We start from the raw sequence: 20,856 nt of genomic DNA on the forward strand, positions 1-20,856 counted from the left end.
TAATACTAATTAGTTTTACATTATTTTTATACTGAAAATAATTCAATTCACTGTAACAACTTAGAAATCATGGGAAACTGGGAATGGGTTTAAATAATTATCAGGGAATTTTTAAACTTCAGGGAAAAATCAGGGATTTTTATATTTCTGAAAAGCTGGGAACCCTGAGTGAGTTAAGTTTATACTACCTATGTCAATGTAAATGTATCAATGGATATGGAACTGTATATTATTTCTTTGTTTTGTATATTTTCGTTCTATAAAGTTATGAAGTACACTTTAAGAGATCTTAACTGTTGTTTAATTTCATTTGTATGGATGCAGTGCAAGGGTTGGGGTTTCACAAAGATTTAAGTGTAGTACAGGCAAATTGGAATTCAAGTATGATTTTTCTCATTACTCTTAAAGGAAACCAAAACCGAAGAAGAGAAGCAATTTCATTGGAAAGAGTAAAATGAGAGGAACAATGAAAAAAAAGTTTCATCAAAATCAATTATGAATTAAGCAAGTTAAGGACGTTTAAAGAGTCTTGTACATGTACTTTCTATGGGGATCCTCAAATTGGCAAATGTATTCAGAATGGCTGATTTTGTGGACAACTCTCCATTTGTTTTGTGCACCAATTTTCAGAATTTCCTCTTTTTTTCAAATTGCATCTTGCCTCCTGAGCACAACATATATCATGGGAAAATATAATTCACATCACACGTCAAGTTCAGGAGGAGATAATGTGAAAGGGGAAATCTTAAAATTTGTGTACACAACAAATGCTTATTTCATAACCGATTTTGATGAAACTTTTTAAACTGTTCCTCTAATTTTTACACTTTCCAATAAGATTGCTTCTCTTCTAAGGTTTTGGTTTCCTTTAAACCTACTAAGTGTATGTTGGTGTGCTGATGCGATAGTGTGCATGTGTATGTATGAGGTACGTTCTTTGTTTTTATTACATCACACTTTTTTATTTAAAAAAATTGTCTATTTGTATAATCTGTATAGGGCCCCATCCTTTTTTTAATGGAAAGGTAAATGAAATGAAATGGAAAAAATGAAATAACGCATCAAAAAAGTTTTTCATAAATGGGAAAATTAAGAAAACCTTGGGAGAAGGGCGAAAGAGTAATATAAAGGAAGAACGGTTGGACGAAGAGAAACAAACAAAATATAAAGTGAAGGAACATGTGTGTCAAGAATTTGAAACTGTGCATTTTCAGTGCAATAGCCCCCAGGGTCAACCACAGCCGGGTTGGATAGAGGCTAAATATTGTAACATTTTCCCTCGGAATGTTTGATTTCATGAAGTTCGCCTATCAGAATCGATCGGTACGCCACTGCTGCCCCCCACACACACCCTCACCCACACCCTTGTACACACACATAACCGGGTCCTGTCTGAATAGGCCGACTTGTACTCTGCGACAGTTCGCTCTCCAATCGCTTCGGTGCACGCGGAAACTCGTAAAATTGCCGACCAGCATTGTCTCAAATCAATAATTAAGGTAAGATTGTTTTCATTCTTCGAACCAGGGTTGACGTCACGGCCGGTATATTTGATGGGGGCACAACTCTTCATTTGTTCCTCTCATTTGAATTACAGCGACTGCAGCAATATATAATTATACGATCTATACCACATGATTCTTCTTCTCTCTTCCTTACCATTTAAAAAAATATCCTGTTTTATACTATTCTATTCTTTCTTAGTTTTTTTTCACTGCATGGAAAATCATAGAGTCCCCCCCCCCCCCTGTAGCACCAGCCATGCTTTGAAAAAAAAAATGAAAGGCTCTGTAATTTACCTATCTTTATAAATGGTCAGAATATAGAACTTGAAAAAATAATGTATGTGTGTAAAACATCGCGGCATGCATGGAGGTATGGAATTTCGAGAATATGACGAAGCAAGTTTTATCAATCATACTGCTTTCAAGGGTAGACTTTTCATGAAATCATAATATATAGCTCACAAAGAGACGTGTGTTAATAAGAAAATTCATGGAGCCATTCATGGTATTATCATACCGTATAAACCTATCCTCGCCACAGTCCTATAACCAACATTCGAACCACGGTGTATAATATTCCCATAACCTAAGTGTCGTATCCGAAGTGGAGAAAACCCATATGTCGCAATGTTTTATGCAATGCATAAAACATTGCGACATATGGGTTTAGTTTTCACAAGAGTTGTTCTGAACCTATTTCTTAAAAATACATGCATTGTATTTTTAAGATATAGGTTTCAGAACAACTCTCGTAAAAAACTGAACAATTTTGGAAAGAGTATTGGGTTAAGAAAGACAGTGTGAAACAAAAAAGAAGATAGTATTGGGTGAAGGATATAGTCCGCTGTTAAGGATAGTATGGGGCTAAGGAAATGCAGTGTGAAAAGCATATTATGTTACTGTCAAAATCAATTGTATGGATATATAAAAACATCCTCACATTAGCGCTCCGAGCTAAATACCCCTACCGACCCCTTCCCGCGGCCCCCTTGAGGTTACCCTCGATCAATGCTTATAGGGAAATCGTGATATTTCGGTGCTTCAGGCAATACGACCTGATCTTGCACAGGCAAATCACGAAGACAAAATCCTGCATATTCAATGCAATGAAAGCTAAAACGCATTTTTTTTTAATATTTCTTTTTATTCAACAGTTAAGCAATTATTGAATCGGGAAACCTAAAAGCTATAGCTGACAAACATGAAGGTCATCCCTTTCCTAATCTGCATCTTCGCGGTCATCGGAAGTGGCCATACCCGGTCAAGTGGTCGGTCGGACTCGTACCATTTACAAGACGTCCTGGAGTACACCTGCACTCACGTGCCTGCCATTGACCATCTGAAGTATTTCTTTCCTGATGATTGGAGTTCCACGTTGAGCACTTTCGAGACACTTATTCAACCAATATGCAATTACATTCTTCAGGTTGCTGATAACTTTGACTTCAATGAATTCTGCAAATTCACAACGCACTACGTTCAGGCAATTGTCCTGCTTGATGGCAGAGATCGCACAGGCCCAAAACCCGATCCCAATGTTCCTGAAATCAAAATGCTGCAAAGATTGTATGGAATCGACCTCGGTGATCTCACCCGCACTCTATGTCCAAACGCATACAGGTTCTTTGAGCCTCCACTCAAAGAACTTCTTGATGAATTCCTCACCGAGCTTTTCACAGTTGAATTATCAGCTCCGAAAGGCCTCAGAATCTTAAACGAGCTGGACTCCGTTTGTAAGGACCGACAACGTTTTTACAAAACACGTGACATGCCAAATGGGTCTCGGTTTCCTGAAATCCTCCGGGACCTATGCTCAGACTTTGCAGGGTATGAAAGTTTTGACAGCTTTTGTGAGGATATCACGTTAATAGCCAGCCAAGGTGAGAAATTAGTTAAGCTAATTGAAATATCGTTCATTTCCTGTAGTCCTGTATAAGGTCGGTCACTTTAAGCGGCCTATGTACCTTCAGAACTCTCTGATTTGCATGTTGATAAAAGTCCAACAAAAGTTCAAAGTAGGCCTATACTGTACGTGTCAATCTTCGCCGCAAAAAAAAAAACATATTGAGATATGTCAGGCTGCATATATATTCGAACTACTTTCCACGAAACGGGGTTCCAAAAATCCGGGCGTACGTTGCACCACAAATTGTGGGGCGACAATTTGTGGTGCAACGTTCGCCCGGTTATGGGTCTCTATTTTGTAAAACCACATCGGCTCAACCCATTTGGTTTACCATTAATATTGTCTAATCTCGAGTTGGTCTAAAGATCTACCCACTATGTTCAATGCCATTTCGTCCAATAACCTTGTCGTGTACGCTTTTTAGTCCAATGGTAAGTTCGTTCAATAGCCATTTCGTCCAAAGTCCAGTTAGTCTAAGAGCCATTTCGTCTAAATTCCACTTTGTTTGATAGGCACTTCTATATCCAGTTCGTCCAATTTCATTGCCAGTTGGTCCAATACACACTTAGTCCAATTGCCATTTTGCTCAAATACTTACTTGGGACAATTAACAGTATTTCCAATTAATAGGCCTACCCATGCACTTGGTCCAATTGACAGTTCGGCCAATTTCGACTTGGTCTAATACCCGTTACTTTATGGGGGCAGGTGCAAATCCAGGGGGTGCATGGGTCCCCGCCCTCCTAAAAGCCATTTCGTTTAATACCCACTTACAATTGCCAGTTCGTCTAACTTCATTGGCAGTTGGTCAAATTGTCATTTTGTTTCAAGGCCCACTTGGTGTAATTGCCATTTTGCTCCAATACCCACTTCATCCAATTGACAGTTTGTCCATACCCACTTGGTCCTGTTGAAAGTTCGTCTACTTTCCACATGGTCTAAAGTTCGTCCGCTCGTCATCTCGTCTAGTAACCAGTTGGTCCAATAGCTATTCAATCCTTATACCATTTGATTTAATTGAACTAAGTGTTAATTTGCCAAAATGAATGAAAATAAAATGGATATTAGATCAACTGGTTATGAAACGAAATGGCTAATGGAAGAAGTGTCTTTTGAACGAAATGGCTCTTAGAAGGCCGGGGGACCGATTCACCCCCTGGATCAGCGCCTGCCCCCTGTAACGGGTATTAGACCAAGTTGGAATTTGACCAAATGGGTATTGGACCAAGTGGACATTTATTGGAGCTGTCAAACTGTCGGAAGAAAATGGCAATTTGACTAACTGGCAATGAAGTTAGACGAACTGGCTTTTGAAGGAAATGGCTATAAGAAAGTGTTTATTGAAAAAATGGCTCTGAGAAGGGGGACCGATTCATCCCCTGGATCACTGGCGTAAATCCGTGTTGATGGGTGGGGGGGATGACTGAAATATTTTGGCATTTTTTTGCAATCATGTTTTTAGATATGCAAGGAATTGTCATTGATATGTCCACAGTGGCGACCGTGGGTCACGGCATGGGGGGGGGGCACCAGCAAAATTTTTGAATGACTGAGTGAGTGACCTAATAGAGACATTTTAAGGACAATGTCATTAAACGGATATGTATCTCACTGATCAAATAATGCGAGCGCGAAGCGCGAGCTGAAATTTTTTTATATTCACACCTAAAAAGGGACATTATAATCAAATTTGTGTAATCATGATAGGTACCTGTCTCGCTTAACAATGCGAGCGCGAAGCGCGAGTTGAAAACTTAGATAATTCAGACCTGAAGTGGGGCATTCTAAGGTTTCTTTGTAGGAATTAACTAGGACCATACGTATTTCATTAACCAAATGAAGCGAGCGCGAAGCGCGAGCTGAAAATTTTTGATATTCAGATCAGAAGAAGGGACATTTTAAGGACTGATTTTAGGAATTCATGAAGAGCAGACATATCTCACCAATCCACTAATGCGAACGTAATCACGGACAGGAAATGTATCATATATACGAAGACCTTAACATGGGGCAATCACTTTTGAGTCATGAAAAAGAAGCATATGTCACTACATAAAACAATGATAACTCAAGTGCTAGGAAATATATTTGGTTTATATTGACTTGAAAATGGGATGTTTTAGTACAACAGGATTATATATCTCGTTAAACAGACAATGCGAGCACCAGGAACAAGAAGACGTAGGCCCTGGGCAAATTATGTTTCATAAAGTTATGATAAAAATGTTTCTTATGTAATGTAACTTAACATATTTATAATATAATATAACATTCTAATGAATAATACTTTCTTATTTCCCACTACGTTTCTCTTCCTTTCTCCCTCTTTTCTCCTTTTCCCCCTTTCCACGTTTTTTTTTTTTTTGGTCAGCCGATGGGGGGGGGGATGTGCCCCCCATGTCCCCCGTAGTTACGCCACTGTATGTCCATATGGCAAATACCCCTCCAATATTATTATCTTTTTTACCCCATGATGGTTTAATGGTTTTATTAGAGATTACATTCAACAAATTTTTGACATTCCATCTTAATCCTAGCTTCCCAAAGACCCCAACATTGATGAATTGGAAGAAACGGGGGTTTCTCTTCAATGTTAAGGACATAAGTATTTCGTTTGGAAATGGTGAACTGGCTCTTTATTTGCATTTTATGATTCAATAATATTATTTTATTTGTTAAGCGGTATTTTTGGAAGAATTTTCACCAATAAAACAATTATCTCTTGTGATTTTTTTCATTTCTTTCGTAAAAAGTGGGGGGATGTTTGTATAGGCCATCCCCCCCTCCTCGAAAAGTGGGGGGGATATATCCCCCCATCCCCCCCCCCCGGGATTTACGCCAGTGCCCTGGATCAGTGCTTGCCCCCAGTAACGGGTTTTAGACCAATTGGGAGAACTGTCAAATGGTCCAAGTGGGTATTGGACGAAGCGGATATTGGACCAACTGTCAATTGGGCCAAGTGAGTATTCGACGAAATTGACAATTGAACCAACTGGGAATGAAATTAGACGAACTGGCTATTGGAAGAAATCTCTATTAAATGAAGTGACATTTATACGAAATGGCTCTTAGAGGAAGTGGCTATTGGACAAACTTGCTATTGAACGAAATGGTGTTGGACCAAATTAGATGACATGGTCATTGGACGTAATGACATTGGACCTATTGGCAAATCACCCCACCCACACACACACAGACATAATATACTATCCCTGACTTTGTCTCCAACCCATACCCTATTATCAATCTTTAATCCATTATAACCGTCACATCTGGTCTTTAACCGTTAAATCAAGTCTTAAAGTTGTTACCAAAATGTGCATATTGTCCAAAATGTGCATACACATCACGGTATAACTGCACATTTTTTGTAGCAAAAAAAATCCTGTCAGGCATAGGTGCACTTTCGGCACATTTTGGAAACAATTATTTTTTTTAACCAAAATGTGCAGTTACCAAAATGTGCCGTAACTAAAAAAAATGGCACATTTTAGTAAATGTGCAATATACTTATTTTAAACCAAAATGTGCAGTTACGAAAATTAGCCGTGACTAAGAAGACGGCACATTTTAGTAAATTGCACATTTTTGGTAACTGCAAATTTTGGTTTAAACAATAATTGTTACCAAAATGTGCCGTAACATGGTATGTTTTTTTTTTAATCCTACAAAATACAGATGATACTGATCGCAGGAAGAGCTCCAAAAAGATTGTCCTCACAGTTAGAGAGAGAGTGCTTGGTGTGCTCGGAATCGAGGTCGACTCTACCATGTCTACCAAACTCAAAGAAGAGCTGTAGACCCTGCAAATATGTGTGGTTATACGAAAACTAAGGCGCTTCCAGAAAAATAGTGAATTCATTACTTGGAACTGTAGAATCGTATGATATCCTAAAATCTTAATAGGTGTTCAAAAAAATATTACAAAATAACTCGGCAATGTAATGTAATGTTAGGTGAGTGACATAATATCGCTGTTTATTGATGTTTTATATGCCTTGCCTTTCTTTTTTCATTCCTTTTTTTTATTTTGTACTTATATATTTTAAATCATTCCTATCTTGTAATATTTTGATTTTTTTTCAACAAAAGAAAAATATGTACCCTTCATTTATCTACATCGGCAATTTAGAGGTTTGTTCAACACTGTTTGTGGTATTAGCCTATTACCACTGACCCCCCCCCCCCCTCCCCGTGACCCCCTCCCCCCACTCGCACGCACGCAAAGTAATGTGAAAGTACCACCGTGTAACCGTGAATTACATGTCTTTTCTTAACTATTTGCGCCCCCCCCCCTTCCGCTATGAGTGCGTTGTATTTTTTGTATATATATGAAATGTATTTTTCGCACCCTCCTTTTAATGGAACTTGGTTTAATTTTCAAACAAAATCATGTTCCCTTTCGATCTTGTCAAATTGTACGGATTCTGGATAAAATGATATATATATAAAACGATATAAACCCCTCAAAAAAAGTTTGGAAAATCTGTGTTTGGCCATTAATTTCTCCCAACTCCCAATTTTACTCAATGCATATTTTACATCATTCAAAAGATTATTTAATTTTCTTTGAATTGATACCATGCTTGTTATGATCATGCCATAACAAAAAGAGCAGGACTCAAAAGTGTTGGATGAGGTGTGCATTGAAAAGCTGCAAAACGAGCAGAAATAGTCATGAAGGGTCAATACAGAACATGATTCTTTTGTCTGTGTCAATAGAGAAAATAGAAAATCCATTCAAATCAAGCCCCTGCTTCTGTAGTGATGGTTCTGTGATATAACATGGTTTGAGTCGTGGTTTGAAATATACCCATGCATGTTTGTGTGTTAGTTTGTTATGTGTTTGCTTGTGCAGAGGTGTGTTTGATTCCATGTTAATGTTAAGGTGCATGAAAATAAAAGAAACCGCTGAGAAACTCACTCATCACCACTGAAAAAAGAACAGTGACTTTCAATATCGTGTCATTTTGCAACTTTTGAATTTTGACCTTGCCCCACATTTCAAGACACTGCACCTCCATGTGAACGATAATCATATCATGTAGGGTATCATTTTAAAGAAATTTACATGATCTATTCATTGATATTAATTACACATTGATATGTACTAAACCCGATGAGGAATTTTCGATCAAAGTCAAAAGAAACCGCTGAAAAACTCACTCATCACCACGGAAAAAAGAACAGTGACTTTCAATATTGTGTCATTTTGCAACTTTTGAAATTTGACCTTGCCCCACATTTCAAGGCACTGCACCTCCATGTGACTCATAATCATATCATGTAGGGTATCATTTTAAAGCAAAATAAATGTTCTATTCATTGATATTAATAACACATTGATATTTACTAAAAACCGAGGAGGGATTATCGATCAAAGTCAGATTTCCAAACTTTTTTTGAGGAGTTTATATATATATCAAATTCCCAGAATGAACTCCATGACAGATCAACAATGGTTGTCTCACTGGCCTTAGTATTTGTAATAGTCCCCAAGAACATAAAAAAAAACTAAAAACCTACCGTACATGTATATATTTTTTGTATGACATCCACTTTGTATATTACAAGCTCTTGGAGAGTAGAATATTAGAAAGTGCTTTGATTATGTTTAATTAAAAAGCAATATATATATGCTAAAGATGTTAGCTATATGACGCTTGTCCTAGTATTGTCCATAATATCCCTCCATTATATACAGAAGACCCTTGAATGATTTCTATTTGAAACCTTTCCTCTCCGAAATGTTGGAAATTGCATTGATAACGATTTAAGTAACTTTGCAAAAAGTTAATATATGGAATGTAATTCGTGGAAGACGGGGATTTCCTTTCGTGGTAATAGGGTGTTTTCGTACCGCCACGCAGATTTCTAGAACATAGTAAATGTATTGAAATGCCCGTAAAATGACAATGAACAACAGGGAAGTCTTTGTCGAAAATTGGAGAACCGCAAAGACAGTTCGTCCTAAGTTTTGGAGCTGACGGGGAAAAAATGCAGATTTAACTACGAAACTGCTGTTTTGATTCACCAATTTTCGAAAATACTTCTTAGTTGTTCATTGTCATGAAGACCATTTCACAATATATTTTCTATGTTCTGAAGAACGTTCTGCGTTCCGGTGCAAAAACTCCCTATTTAGTATTAGCAGCTAGGGCCACAGAATGGTTTTGAAAGTGGGGTTGGAGTATGAGTGGTCTATACGTTTATAATGGTTCTGTCTCTTTCAGTCAGAGGGTCGTGGGTTCGAATCCCACCATGACGTTATTTTTTTTTCAGGAAGGGATTTGTTCACATTGCGCTGCACTCAACTCAGGCGAGGTAAATGGTTAATTATATATTGATTGAAACGCAAAGGATGGTAACAGCTGCATTGCTAAAGCCAGGGTAATTAAGATGTATTTTTATAGAACTTTAAGAGACTTCTGATAAAGTAATAGGGCTATCTTATTCTAGCAATAATAATAAGAATTATTGTAATAATAATTATTATAATTATCATAATTACTACTATTATCATTATTATTGTTGTTGTTATTATTATCATTATTGTCGTTGTTATTATTATTATTATTACTATTATTACTGCTACTGTAGTAGTAGTAGTAGTAGAAGTAGTAGTAGTAGCTGTAGTAGAAGAAGAAATATATAGCGGTCTTTTATAATATATTGCTGTAAAATAAAAAATGGGGGGTTGTCAGAATCCATTTGAGCATATCCTTTCAAGAGTGAGGTATCATGATTTTCACACCTGTACTACTTTTGAAAGAAATGAGGGCCATAATTGTGCTTTTAAATAAGAACAGTAGCTATCCTTTTACATGTATATATATATATATATTCAATCATGTGTACTTTATAATGTGAAATGTTGCTTTTTTTCATCAGAATGCATAATAAAATGAAATGAAATTGACAATTTGTCTGCAAAGATCATTTTGGGAGAATGTGCCTTCACTCTTAAAATTCTTTGAAAGTCTTAAACTCTTAAAAGTCAATCTATTGACACCTATTATTGGGGACCAAACCAAAATTAGATTCAGATTTTTTTTATATAATCAATGAGATTTATCCCCATCCTATAAGAATTATATTTTCATTCTAATTTTGGTTTCTTCCCTTAATGCAGTGCATGGAATAGGTGTAAACTGTATTTTCAGCAGCATGGAATACTGATATTCGCAAATATATGTATTTTATGCTGGAATATTTTGTGCAAATATATTATTTGTCAAAACCATGCCCCATCTCATGAAATAATAAACTATCCAGTAACAGCTCAGTAACAGTTAAGATTTTTTTGTGTGTGTGATGGTGAAACATTGTCAACTATAAGAGCCTTTTGTTCACTAACTGGTTTTATGCGGTGGGATGCAGGGTTGATGGGGCCGGCAATATTCTTGTTCAATTCTTTCATGGGGGATTTTCTATGACATCATAATAATACGTGGCATCGTAGCATACACTCCTTACTTGTTTAGAATATCGATATGGGTGGAAAATCCCAGCTTCTTAAAATAGTCTTTTTAATACGTTCACCTTTTAGAACCACTAATACTTATTATTCTTCATTCATTTGATGCAATATAAAAGAGGAATATAAATGAAATAAATGCCTTGTTAGACCTTGCCGGAAATCGAACCCCGGACTTCCATGGTATAGCCAGACGTCTTAGACCACTCGGCCACGACACATAAGCTATATTGTCATTATTGATTTTTCAGTACAGTCACAACTTTTCTTTTTCATAGTCACCAGGGCCCTGTCTTACAAAGAGTTGCGATTGATCTGATCAATCGCAACTATGGAAAGCCAGCAAAGTCAACATATAAAATGCCTGTATGTTAAAAAAAAATCTAGACATGAATGTATATCCATAAATTCATTGATTTCTTGACAATTTGGTGTGTTCTTCTTTGTTAACAAAGGACATCTTGCAAATTTCCTGTAGAAAAAAAAATTATGACACTGATGGATTTCCATAGAATTAAGATTGATCCGATCAACCTCAAGTATATGGAAATCCATTAATGTCATATTTTTTCCTTTAGGAAGTTTGCACAATGTCCTATGAAAACACAGAGAAGTATACTGAATTGCCAAGAAAACAGGGAATGTGTGAATATACATCATAACTATAAAACATTTTGAACGAACATGTATTTTAGATGTTGACGTTGATGGCTTTCCATAGTTTAGGTTGATTGGATCGTCTTTGTACGACGGGGCCCAGGACCTAATGCATTAAGCTTAGTAACTGATCACGAGGTTGGTTTTACCAAAGAGGTTTCAAATGAGATGGAGTAACAGCATATAAAACCTCTTTGAACAAGGTTAAAAGCCGCCAGCAGAAAGTATGTCAGGCATGCACTTTGCTCAACATCTCTTGCAATTGGGTAGACAAATGATTCCCGCATGACTCGCAGCTATATGTCATACATAAAGGGAAATATGCTTAGTACACTCTAAATTCCAAGGATTTAAAATAAATCCAAATCAGCTGTGGGTAGTGACCAGCCGAATGTTGGATTTGTTTTAAATCTTTAGGATTAACTTGCAAATCTAAAAAAATTGGGATTCAACTCTTTCAGATTTATATATAAATCTACAAGGTTTAAAACTAAATCCAATATTTGGCTGGTCACTATTCACAGCCGATCTGGATTTAGTTCATATACTTGGAATTTAGAGTGCAGTAGTCTTTATTGATCATTCAGTTGAAAAAAACATGCAAATCTGACAAAATATATTTGTAGAATAAATTATAACAAATCAATTGAGGTTTGTGATTGCAGTCAAAACATCATTATTTTGAAAGCTGGGGATTTCCACAAAGATTAAATTGTTATAGAGTGCAGTGCAATTTCAACAAAATGACAGAGCGTATGCCGTGGCGCCACGTATTATTAGAAAAGTCCCCACGTGAAAGAATGTGTTGATTCATTTATGACCAAACCTCTTTCCATGGATTCCACACTCACCCACACACAATCAAACACACACTCCAATCCGTGCGAACGTAATGCTACTTAAAGGAAAAGTCCACCTCAACGAAAAGTTGATTTGAATAAAAAGAGAAAAATCCAACAAGCATAACACTGAAAATTTCGTCAAAATCGGATGTAAAATAAGAAAGTTATGACATTTTAAATAATAATAATACTTCTCTTATATAGCGCATATAATAAACTGAAAGTTTCTCTACGCGCTTTACAATAAAGGAAACAAAATACACATACTGGAAACAAAGAATGTAGACTTGTGAATTACATAATTACTTAATATTTAAACCTACAATTGAAAACTAAACAAAGAATCTTAAATGTGATGCGCTTTTTCTTCAGGGTACTGGTACTGGTACACTAAAATTAAAATTTTGCTTAATTTCACAAAACAGTTATATGCACATCCTCATCGGTATGCAAATGAAGAAACTGATGACGTCATCCACTCACTATTTCTTTTGTATTTTATTATATGAAATACGAAATATTATTATTTTCTCCTCATTGTCAAATGAAACAATGATTAATTTCTCCCTGAACATGTGGAATTAGCATTGTTTAATACTATATGGTTCAGTCAAGTAGGTCCTTACTGTCAAATCTGTATAAATTGAAATATTGTATAATTCAAACAATAGAAAAGAAAAGAAATAATGAGTGATAGACATCATCAACTGACTCAATTACATGTCACTGAGTTGTGCATATCACTGTATTGTGAAAAATAAGCGAAACTTTGAAATGCCATAACTCTCTTATTTTACATCCGATTTTGATGAAATTTTCATCATTATGCAAGTTTGATTTTTCTCTATTAATTTATTCAAATCAACATTTTTCTGGAGTGGACTTGACTTTTAATTCTAAATCCTTGGAATTCAGAGTGTAGCAGTCTTTATTCAGTTGAAAAACATGCAAATCTGACAAAATATTTTGAAAATAACATAACAAATTATAAAAAAAATCCATTGGGATTTGTGATGGTAGTCGAAACATTAGTTTGAAATCTGGGGATTTCCATACATAATAAATGTCAACATAATGAAGAAGCGTATGATGTGGCGCCACGTATCATTATGTCCATAGAAAATTCCCCACATGAAAGAATTGCGCAAGAATTTGACGATTCGTATGACCAAACCTCTTTTTCTACCCCCACACACGCACCCTCCCATGCAAAAGCAATACTACTAAAATACCGTCCACAACAGATTTGGTCCTCACTGTAACTGCTATCTCCATCCGCATCGATTGTACATCTCGATTAGCTCTCCATCTTGCTTCACAGTCCTGCGTGCGAACAATTAAGAGTTTCCTGAATTCAAGAGGTAAGTATATTTCCATAAGAAATATTTTTTCGCATTGCTTCAAATTCAAGTTTATAATGATAATAATAATACTCAATATTTATAACGCGCTTTTCCCCACATTGCTCAAAGGGCTCGCAATTTCAGTTAACTTATATATACAAACAAAAATATAGAATGACATATATTAATGAAGGCAGTTGCCTAGAACAAAAGAGTTTTAAGGGACTTCTTACAGGATGCACGAATCGATTGACTTGTCCGCTAATTTTCCATCATGATAATAGGAGTTATTCCGGCAGACGATTTTGGCGTAAACACGTAGTGAAAAGAATAGCCCCATTAGAATGCTACATCCTTTTATTTTAAACTCGCCCTCACAATTTGTGTTTGTTAGATTTTACCCAAAACTGAGTTGGTTGACATTTTTCGATTTAGTCAGAGGTCTCTTCTAGCCATGACTAGCCGTCAGAATCAAATTAAGAGATATCATGAAATCTATTCGAACCCCCTAAAGGTCAAATTCATCCCAGAAGAAAGTTGATTTGAATCAATAGGGAAAGTTCAAAGAAGCATAACACTAAAAATATCTTCAAAATCTCATGTAAAATAAGAAAGTTGTGACATTAAAGTTTGGTTTATTTTTCACAAAACAGTAATATTCACAATTAAGTGATATGCAAATGAGAGTATCGATGATGTCCCTCACTTTAAATTAGCACTTTATGCAGATGATATGACAGGTTTTTTTTATCTTAGCTTCAATTCGTTTAGGTTTTATTAATGATTTATTTTTGTATATTTGGAAAATCTCTTTTTTATGTTAATATTTGACCCTGGGAAAAATGAACATGTTGAAGTTATTCTTAAAGCTTATTCTTAATGTATATAATTATCGTCAATGTTATTTATAATAATGTATTTGAAAATGCCTGATATTGTGTTTTATTGTAACAGTTAAGGGGGGAAAATAGTGTTAAATTTGTGAGTTGTCAAGGTATTCATCAATTTGTAAAGACATCAAACTTCTATTTGCTATATGTATTTTATTTTGTATATAAATTGAAGTTGTCGATAAACACTTCTTAATACAAAAAACTCACTATTTCTTTGTTTGTCATTGTTTGAATTATACAATAATTCAAGTTTTACTGATTTGACAATACGGACCCTCTTGTTTGAACCACATAATTTTAAAACAGTGGTAATTCTACATGTTCCGGGAGGAATAAGCCTAAACGTTCGTTTCACATGACAATGAGGACAAAATTACAATAATTCATATTTCATGTAATGAAATACGAAAGAAATTGTGAGTGGATGATGTCATCGGTCTCCTCATTTGCATACTGACCAGGATGTGAATATTACTATTCTGTGAAATCAAGCAAAAATTTAAAATGTCATAACTTTCTCATTTTCCAACCGATTTTGATGAAATTTTCAGTGTTATGCTTGTTTGATTTGTCTCTATTCATTCACACCAATTATTTTGGGGGTAGACTTGTCCTTTAAACGTTAGTTATCTCTGTTTGCAGAGGCGGAGTCAGAGTATTTTCATAATTATACGGGTCGGCGATCTTTCGATCCTCGCTCTTTCTTTCCCCTTTTCCTACTTTTCATTTCAATTTTTAGTCGCCTATGATGTCTATGATATAATCTTAACTGTGATAATTTACTGGGGATGCTTCAGCATCAGTGGGCAATGCATGTATTCAGGGGCGTCGATCCATTTTTCAGATTGGGGGGGGGGGCAAAATCATGAATCAAGTTCCAAAAGCGCTCGATCATACAAAACAAACTCACCCACCTACACACACATAGGGCTATATATATATATATATATATATATATATATATATATATATATATGTGTGTGTGTGTGTGTGTGTGTGTGTTTATATATATATATATATATATGTGTGTGTGTGTGTGTGTGTGTGTATGTGTATACATAATATTTATATATATAATTTTTTTTGTCTCTTTCTCATGAGTCATGTATATATATATATATACATGACTCATGAGAAAGAGACAAAAAAAATAGTATACTGACCTGAAAAGGAAAAAGGTACCTGTTTATGACTGTTTGTAGAAACTCATGAGGAGGATACATATCTCACTGCACAGATAATACGAGTGCCGAGAGCGCGCTGAAGTTTCTTTATATTCTGACCTGAAAGCTTGATATTCTAAGCATTTTCGGTAGTAATGATTAAGACGGGTATCTAAAATTAGAACAATAGATGCGAGCGCGAAGCTTGAGCTGGAACTTTTGATATTTCGATCTAAAAAAATGACAGTTTAATGGACGTTTTTAATAAAGAACAAGATATATATCCAACAAGAGATTATTGCAAATCGAACCGGGAGTTCTTTTGAGGTTTAGAACTGAAAACGGGACATTTTATTCACCTATTTCACCTATCATGAAAAATGTGGGTTTTTGTTAAAGAAATGATGCGAGCGCGAAGCGCGAGCTGAAAATTTTTATATTCCATTCTGAAAAGCGGACATTTTTTGCACGATTTTAAATAAAGAACGAGTTGTCTATCTCGACCTCGCTTTCTTTGAAACATTACAATCATATTTTATTTGTGCACATGCAGAATTATTGGGGAGCAAAACGATATGTTTGCCCCCCCCCCCCCAATATTTTGATTGTTGGGGTGATCGCCCCTCCCCCCTGCCCCCCAGGATCGACGCCTCTGCGTGTATATATTAGTTAGCCATTCGGGGAATCCCCAACCTCGAGCCCTGTTACTCATGTTGGGAAAACCCAAGCCGCATCGAATTACAGTGCAGATGTCGCTTGGTTTGGCAAAATGTAAGCACTTTTCTGACATTATAATATCTTGTGACTGAAAACACAAAGGGCGTGTGTACGTTCGTGAGAAGTTGCATATCATTTTGTATAATGGGGACAACGAATTATTTCATTGCTATTATTACAGATTTTGGGGTTCTTTTTAGAAGGCAACTGAGCGACGCGATGAGCCAAAAACAATCACTGTATCTACAGTACATGTTCTCTGTCATGACAGAAGTATATTTTTTCATAATGACAACAGAAACAAAACATGATAGTGTAGGTATTAGAGATACATATATGCATATCACTGTCAATTCCCTTCAAAAATATATTTGCTTTTTAATGGTGTCCACGACTGCATGCCCTTTGTTTCATACTTCGAGCAAAGGACTAAATTGAATCACTTAATTTCTTGCCGTCATAATACAATGTATTAGCCAAAATATTTTAGAAATATAGAATTCGATAATTATGTGTCAGGTCAATTAACGAGCCTAAGTTTGCTTTCAAAAATTCATTTAGGCGCATACATCAGACCTGTGGTGGTGGCACGGGGCGGGGGGGGGGTACAGCGGAGACCAACTCCTATGGCGTTTCAAGTGATGAAAAATATACCGTACAGAAAATAATGACAAAATGAGGGAAATATGGGAGAGAGGAGAGTGAGAGGAGTGTCGAAAAAAAAATGGCCTAGTACTTTACCTATATCGGCTTTCCCTATTTTTCCGTACAAAAATTTTACCCTGTTGACGCCTGATATGGTATCAACTTCATCTGCAAGTTAGAAGATATGCCTTGTAAGAGAGCGCAGCGGACGATTAATGATGCATTATTTTCGTGGTAGTGTAAGAGCAACTGCACCATTAACTACAACATGGGCCTATCTATGAGATATCTTAAACTTTCCATATTCCTACATGTTCATCAGTCAAATAGCATCATACCAAACCACGCAATTCATTGAAGTCTTCATCAAATAGATATAACACACGAAATCATCATTTTGCTTCCCTGTTTGCACTATTCGATTGCAAATTATAACTCCCAACTCGAACTTGTAGTGACACTACTTTGCCAAGCCTTGCAAAATAGAATGAAGTTATACAATAAACATTGTTTTCTTATATTTCAAGTAAAAATAATTAATTCATGCAAATTTGATTTAATTGTCCTATTATTACTACTACCACAGATAAACAAGTTCAGTTAAGCCGAGGAAGCCTATATATAGACAGCAATTATGAAGGTAATCGTTGCACTCGTCTTCCTCTCTGCCGTCATCGCAACCGGTTATTCGTCGAGGTCAAGAAGTCGGTTCGATGACGTCGACGGTCCGATCGAGTCGTACCGATTACTCGATGCTCTAGAATACACCTGCACTGACATCGTGCCTCTACTGGATCACCTGAAATACGTCAATCGTGTCTTTGGTAATACGAAGAAATTGGTACAACCCGTGTGTAAGTACATCCTGCGGGAGTCCGACGATTTTGATCCCACCAAATTCTGCACGTTCGTGACAGAGTATATCCGCATGCTTGCCTTGTTGGACGCTGGCCGGGACGTTGGTACTAGCAACAGTGGTCAACGTCGTGATGATTATGATCTTGTCTTTGAATTGGTGGCAAATGCCACAAGAAACTTGTATGGAATTGACCCCAATAACGCGACAACCATCTGTCCAAACGCGAATAAGTTGTTCGAGCCGACACTGGGCACGCTCTATGAGGACATCTTGACCGAGTATTACATCGAGCTGCTCACCGAAGCCATCCCCGTTTTGGTGTCTCTCTGTCACGACCGGAAATCATTCTACACCGCCATTGGTGTGCCAGTTGACTCCCCTTACGAGCAGTTGGCCAACAGTCTCCTCGACATCGGCTCAGAGATGGCGGGATATGATGATTATACTGACTTTTGTGATGGAACCAAACCATGGTTCAGCCAAGGTAATTAAATGAATTTCATTTCAATTTTATGAGAATATCATTAATTTCAGTCAGAGGCGCGATCCCTCGACCCCCACCCCCCCCCCCCCCCCCCCGCAGTTACGAAAATATTATAGAAAACGGGAGATAAATTGCGGAAGAAGAGGGTGGAATTCAAGAAAAGAAAAATATATACATGGTGACTTTTTGGTAATTTATATACCTCTGAAATATCCATATTATTTGACTGGGGGAAGCGATTGGGGTTTAGGATGTCATTCTCTTCCTGAGGTTATCTACAAGTAAAACAAAAATGTATTTTCTACGACATAATTTATAAATGTCCAATTATTTACCTTGAGCGCTCCCGAATTCGTTTCCAATTAAGGCCATATGCACCCTCTCAAATAATTTGCCTGTTTTTGCTATCGATGATTGATGAAGAAAAACTAATCATGCTTTATCCTGAATAATGGAACAGAAGCTGAATAATAATTATTATTTCGAGCTAATTTATATACTTTGTTGTCATCCATAATTTACAGGTTATGCTGGTCGCAGGAAGGGTGCCAATCTCCTTGTCATCCTGATGAGGGATAAATTCTACGACGCACTCGACCAATATTGAATAGTACCACCCCAAAAGTGCTGAAGGCCTTGATACAAGACTGATCCAATTTTTCTTAATTAATTATCATTAAATGAACTCTGAAGATGTGTGGAATTTCACAAGCTAACCTGAAATAATAACCACATGCACAGAAGGGATTTTAGAATGGAATTATTTTGCTCTCGACGCTATATAGTCCCATTTATGCAGTTTTTTTATTATTTCGTTTTAGGGGCAAAGCAATGATAATATCTTGAAAACTAAGCAAGATTTGGAAGAGACCAAGCTAGTCACAAGGGTTTTGTATTTTATGATTGAAAACATACAATCTGATGAACATTGTTTGTATATATAGGTCTATATATTTGGTTAGGAAAAAATCAATAAAGAAAAAAAAATATATTCGTTCGTGGAGAGATGCGATATACTCTGATGGGTAAATATGTACAATTAATTATTTTCACATTCATTTTAATTTATTCTTTTCATCCTATCCATTGATCTGTATTTACTCCCTGTGGAATCCAACCTTATGAACTGATCTAATTAGTGAAGGGAAAAATATAATTGCGAAAGTTTGAAAGAGATCAGATTAGATATACAATTCAAAATTATGTAAGATTCATATGACGATATCAATATCAAATCGGCAATTTGGGGTGAGTATGCATTGTAACAATATTATAAGAAATTTAAGTAATTTTAAATAGTTTTTTTAAATTATAAGTAATTTTTCCATTAGGAGTCAGTTTCATAAAACTTAAATTCGCAATAATAGTTTAAAGCTACCGAATTCATTCAATTTGATTGACTGATGAAAAGTAAACAAGTCTGAAACGAGACCCTAGCCTGCATGTAAGAAAGAAATAATATATATAGCGATATTTCCAGATCGAAGGAAAAAAAGTTGTAATTCTTTTTGAATCATGACATTTTAGTTTATCTTGTGTATTGGAGAAAAATGAAACTGGAATAGTGATCCCTTCTTACATTACAATGACATCACAAGTATACGTTGCCAGTTTGAATTCCCAATAGCGATTACAACTTTTTACAACTCAAAATTTTTAACGTTCTTATCGCTAATTCATCCATCTTTGTACAGAGTTTACCCTATCTGTTTCTTTGATTGTCCCTATTCTTTCAAAGCACATTCTTTATGTGGGTTGGATTCCACTTTAAAGACTTATTCACTATCATCTCTTTCCTCATATATAGATTCCTAATCTATTAGGTGCTTTCTCATTTCCATGTACATGACAATCACAATAGTTCTTAGATGTACAGTATAGTACATAATTGATGTGTATAATTCATTACAGTAATGTGTAATCAAGATTGGTATTTTTTAGTGTATAGGCCTATTTTTGGTAAACTATGCAAATATGCATGATGATTGTGTTTTTGAACAGCACCATTGATTATATTTGGAGGTCATAGCGGCGCTACAGAAAAAAAAAATCCACAATGTGCCTCACTCAACACTGATGTTAGCCTTTAATCTAGGCGGAGGCTGCAGTTATTGTCTTTGTTGTTATGCTGAACGTAAGCGATACGTCTGATCTGGCGAAGACTACGCATTGTGGCTGCATGATCAGATCAGACGTATCGCTTACGTTCAGCATAACAGCAAAGACAATAACTGCAGCCTCCGCCTACTAGATTATAGGCTACACTGATGTGTGTTTCATGAAGCTGTTCGTTAAAGTTAAAGGAATGGTCCAGGCTGGATATATTTATATCTCAATAAATAGAGTAAAATTCACAAATCAAAAT

At 36.1% G+C, this 20,856-nt stretch overlaps 2 protein-coding genes across 2 annotated transcripts; both read left to right on the forward strand.

Annotated features, from left to right (window-relative positions):
- Positions 1 to 3,021: 3,021 nt before the first annotated feature.
- LOC129283139 (uncharacterized) lies at positions 3,022 to 7,338 on the forward strand. Its single transcript, XM_064114714.1, has 2 exons — positions 3,022 to 3,385; positions 7,090 to 7,338. Exons 1-2 carry the CDS (start codon positions 3,058 to 3,060, stop codon positions 7,209 to 7,211), a joined length of 450 nt encoding a protein of 149 aa, XP_063970784.1. The 5' UTR covers positions 3,022 to 3,057; the 3' UTR covers positions 7,212 to 7,338.
- A 6,304-nt stretch (positions 7,339 to 13,642) lies between these two features.
- LOC129282998 (uncharacterized) lies at positions 13,643 to 20,531 on the forward strand. The gene is made up of 3 exons (XM_054918844.2): positions 13,643 to 13,748; positions 17,735 to 18,491; positions 19,016 to 20,531. The coding sequence occupies exons 2-3, from the start codon at positions 17,783 to 17,785 to the stop codon at positions 19,096 to 19,098; spliced, it is 792 nt and encodes a 263-aa protein (XP_054774819.2). The 5' UTR covers positions 13,643 to 13,748; positions 17,735 to 17,782; the 3' UTR covers positions 19,099 to 20,531.
- Positions 20,532 to 20,856: the final 325 nt, after the last annotated feature.

Source organism: Lytechinus pictus, unplaced genomic scaffold (genome assembly GCF_037042905.1).
Source record: "Lytechinus pictus isolate F3 Inbred unplaced genomic scaffold, Lp3.0 scaffold_20, whole genome shotgun sequence".
NCBI classification, from domain to species: Eukaryota; Metazoa; Echinodermata; class Echinoidea; order Temnopleuroida; family Toxopneustidae; genus Lytechinus; species Lytechinus pictus.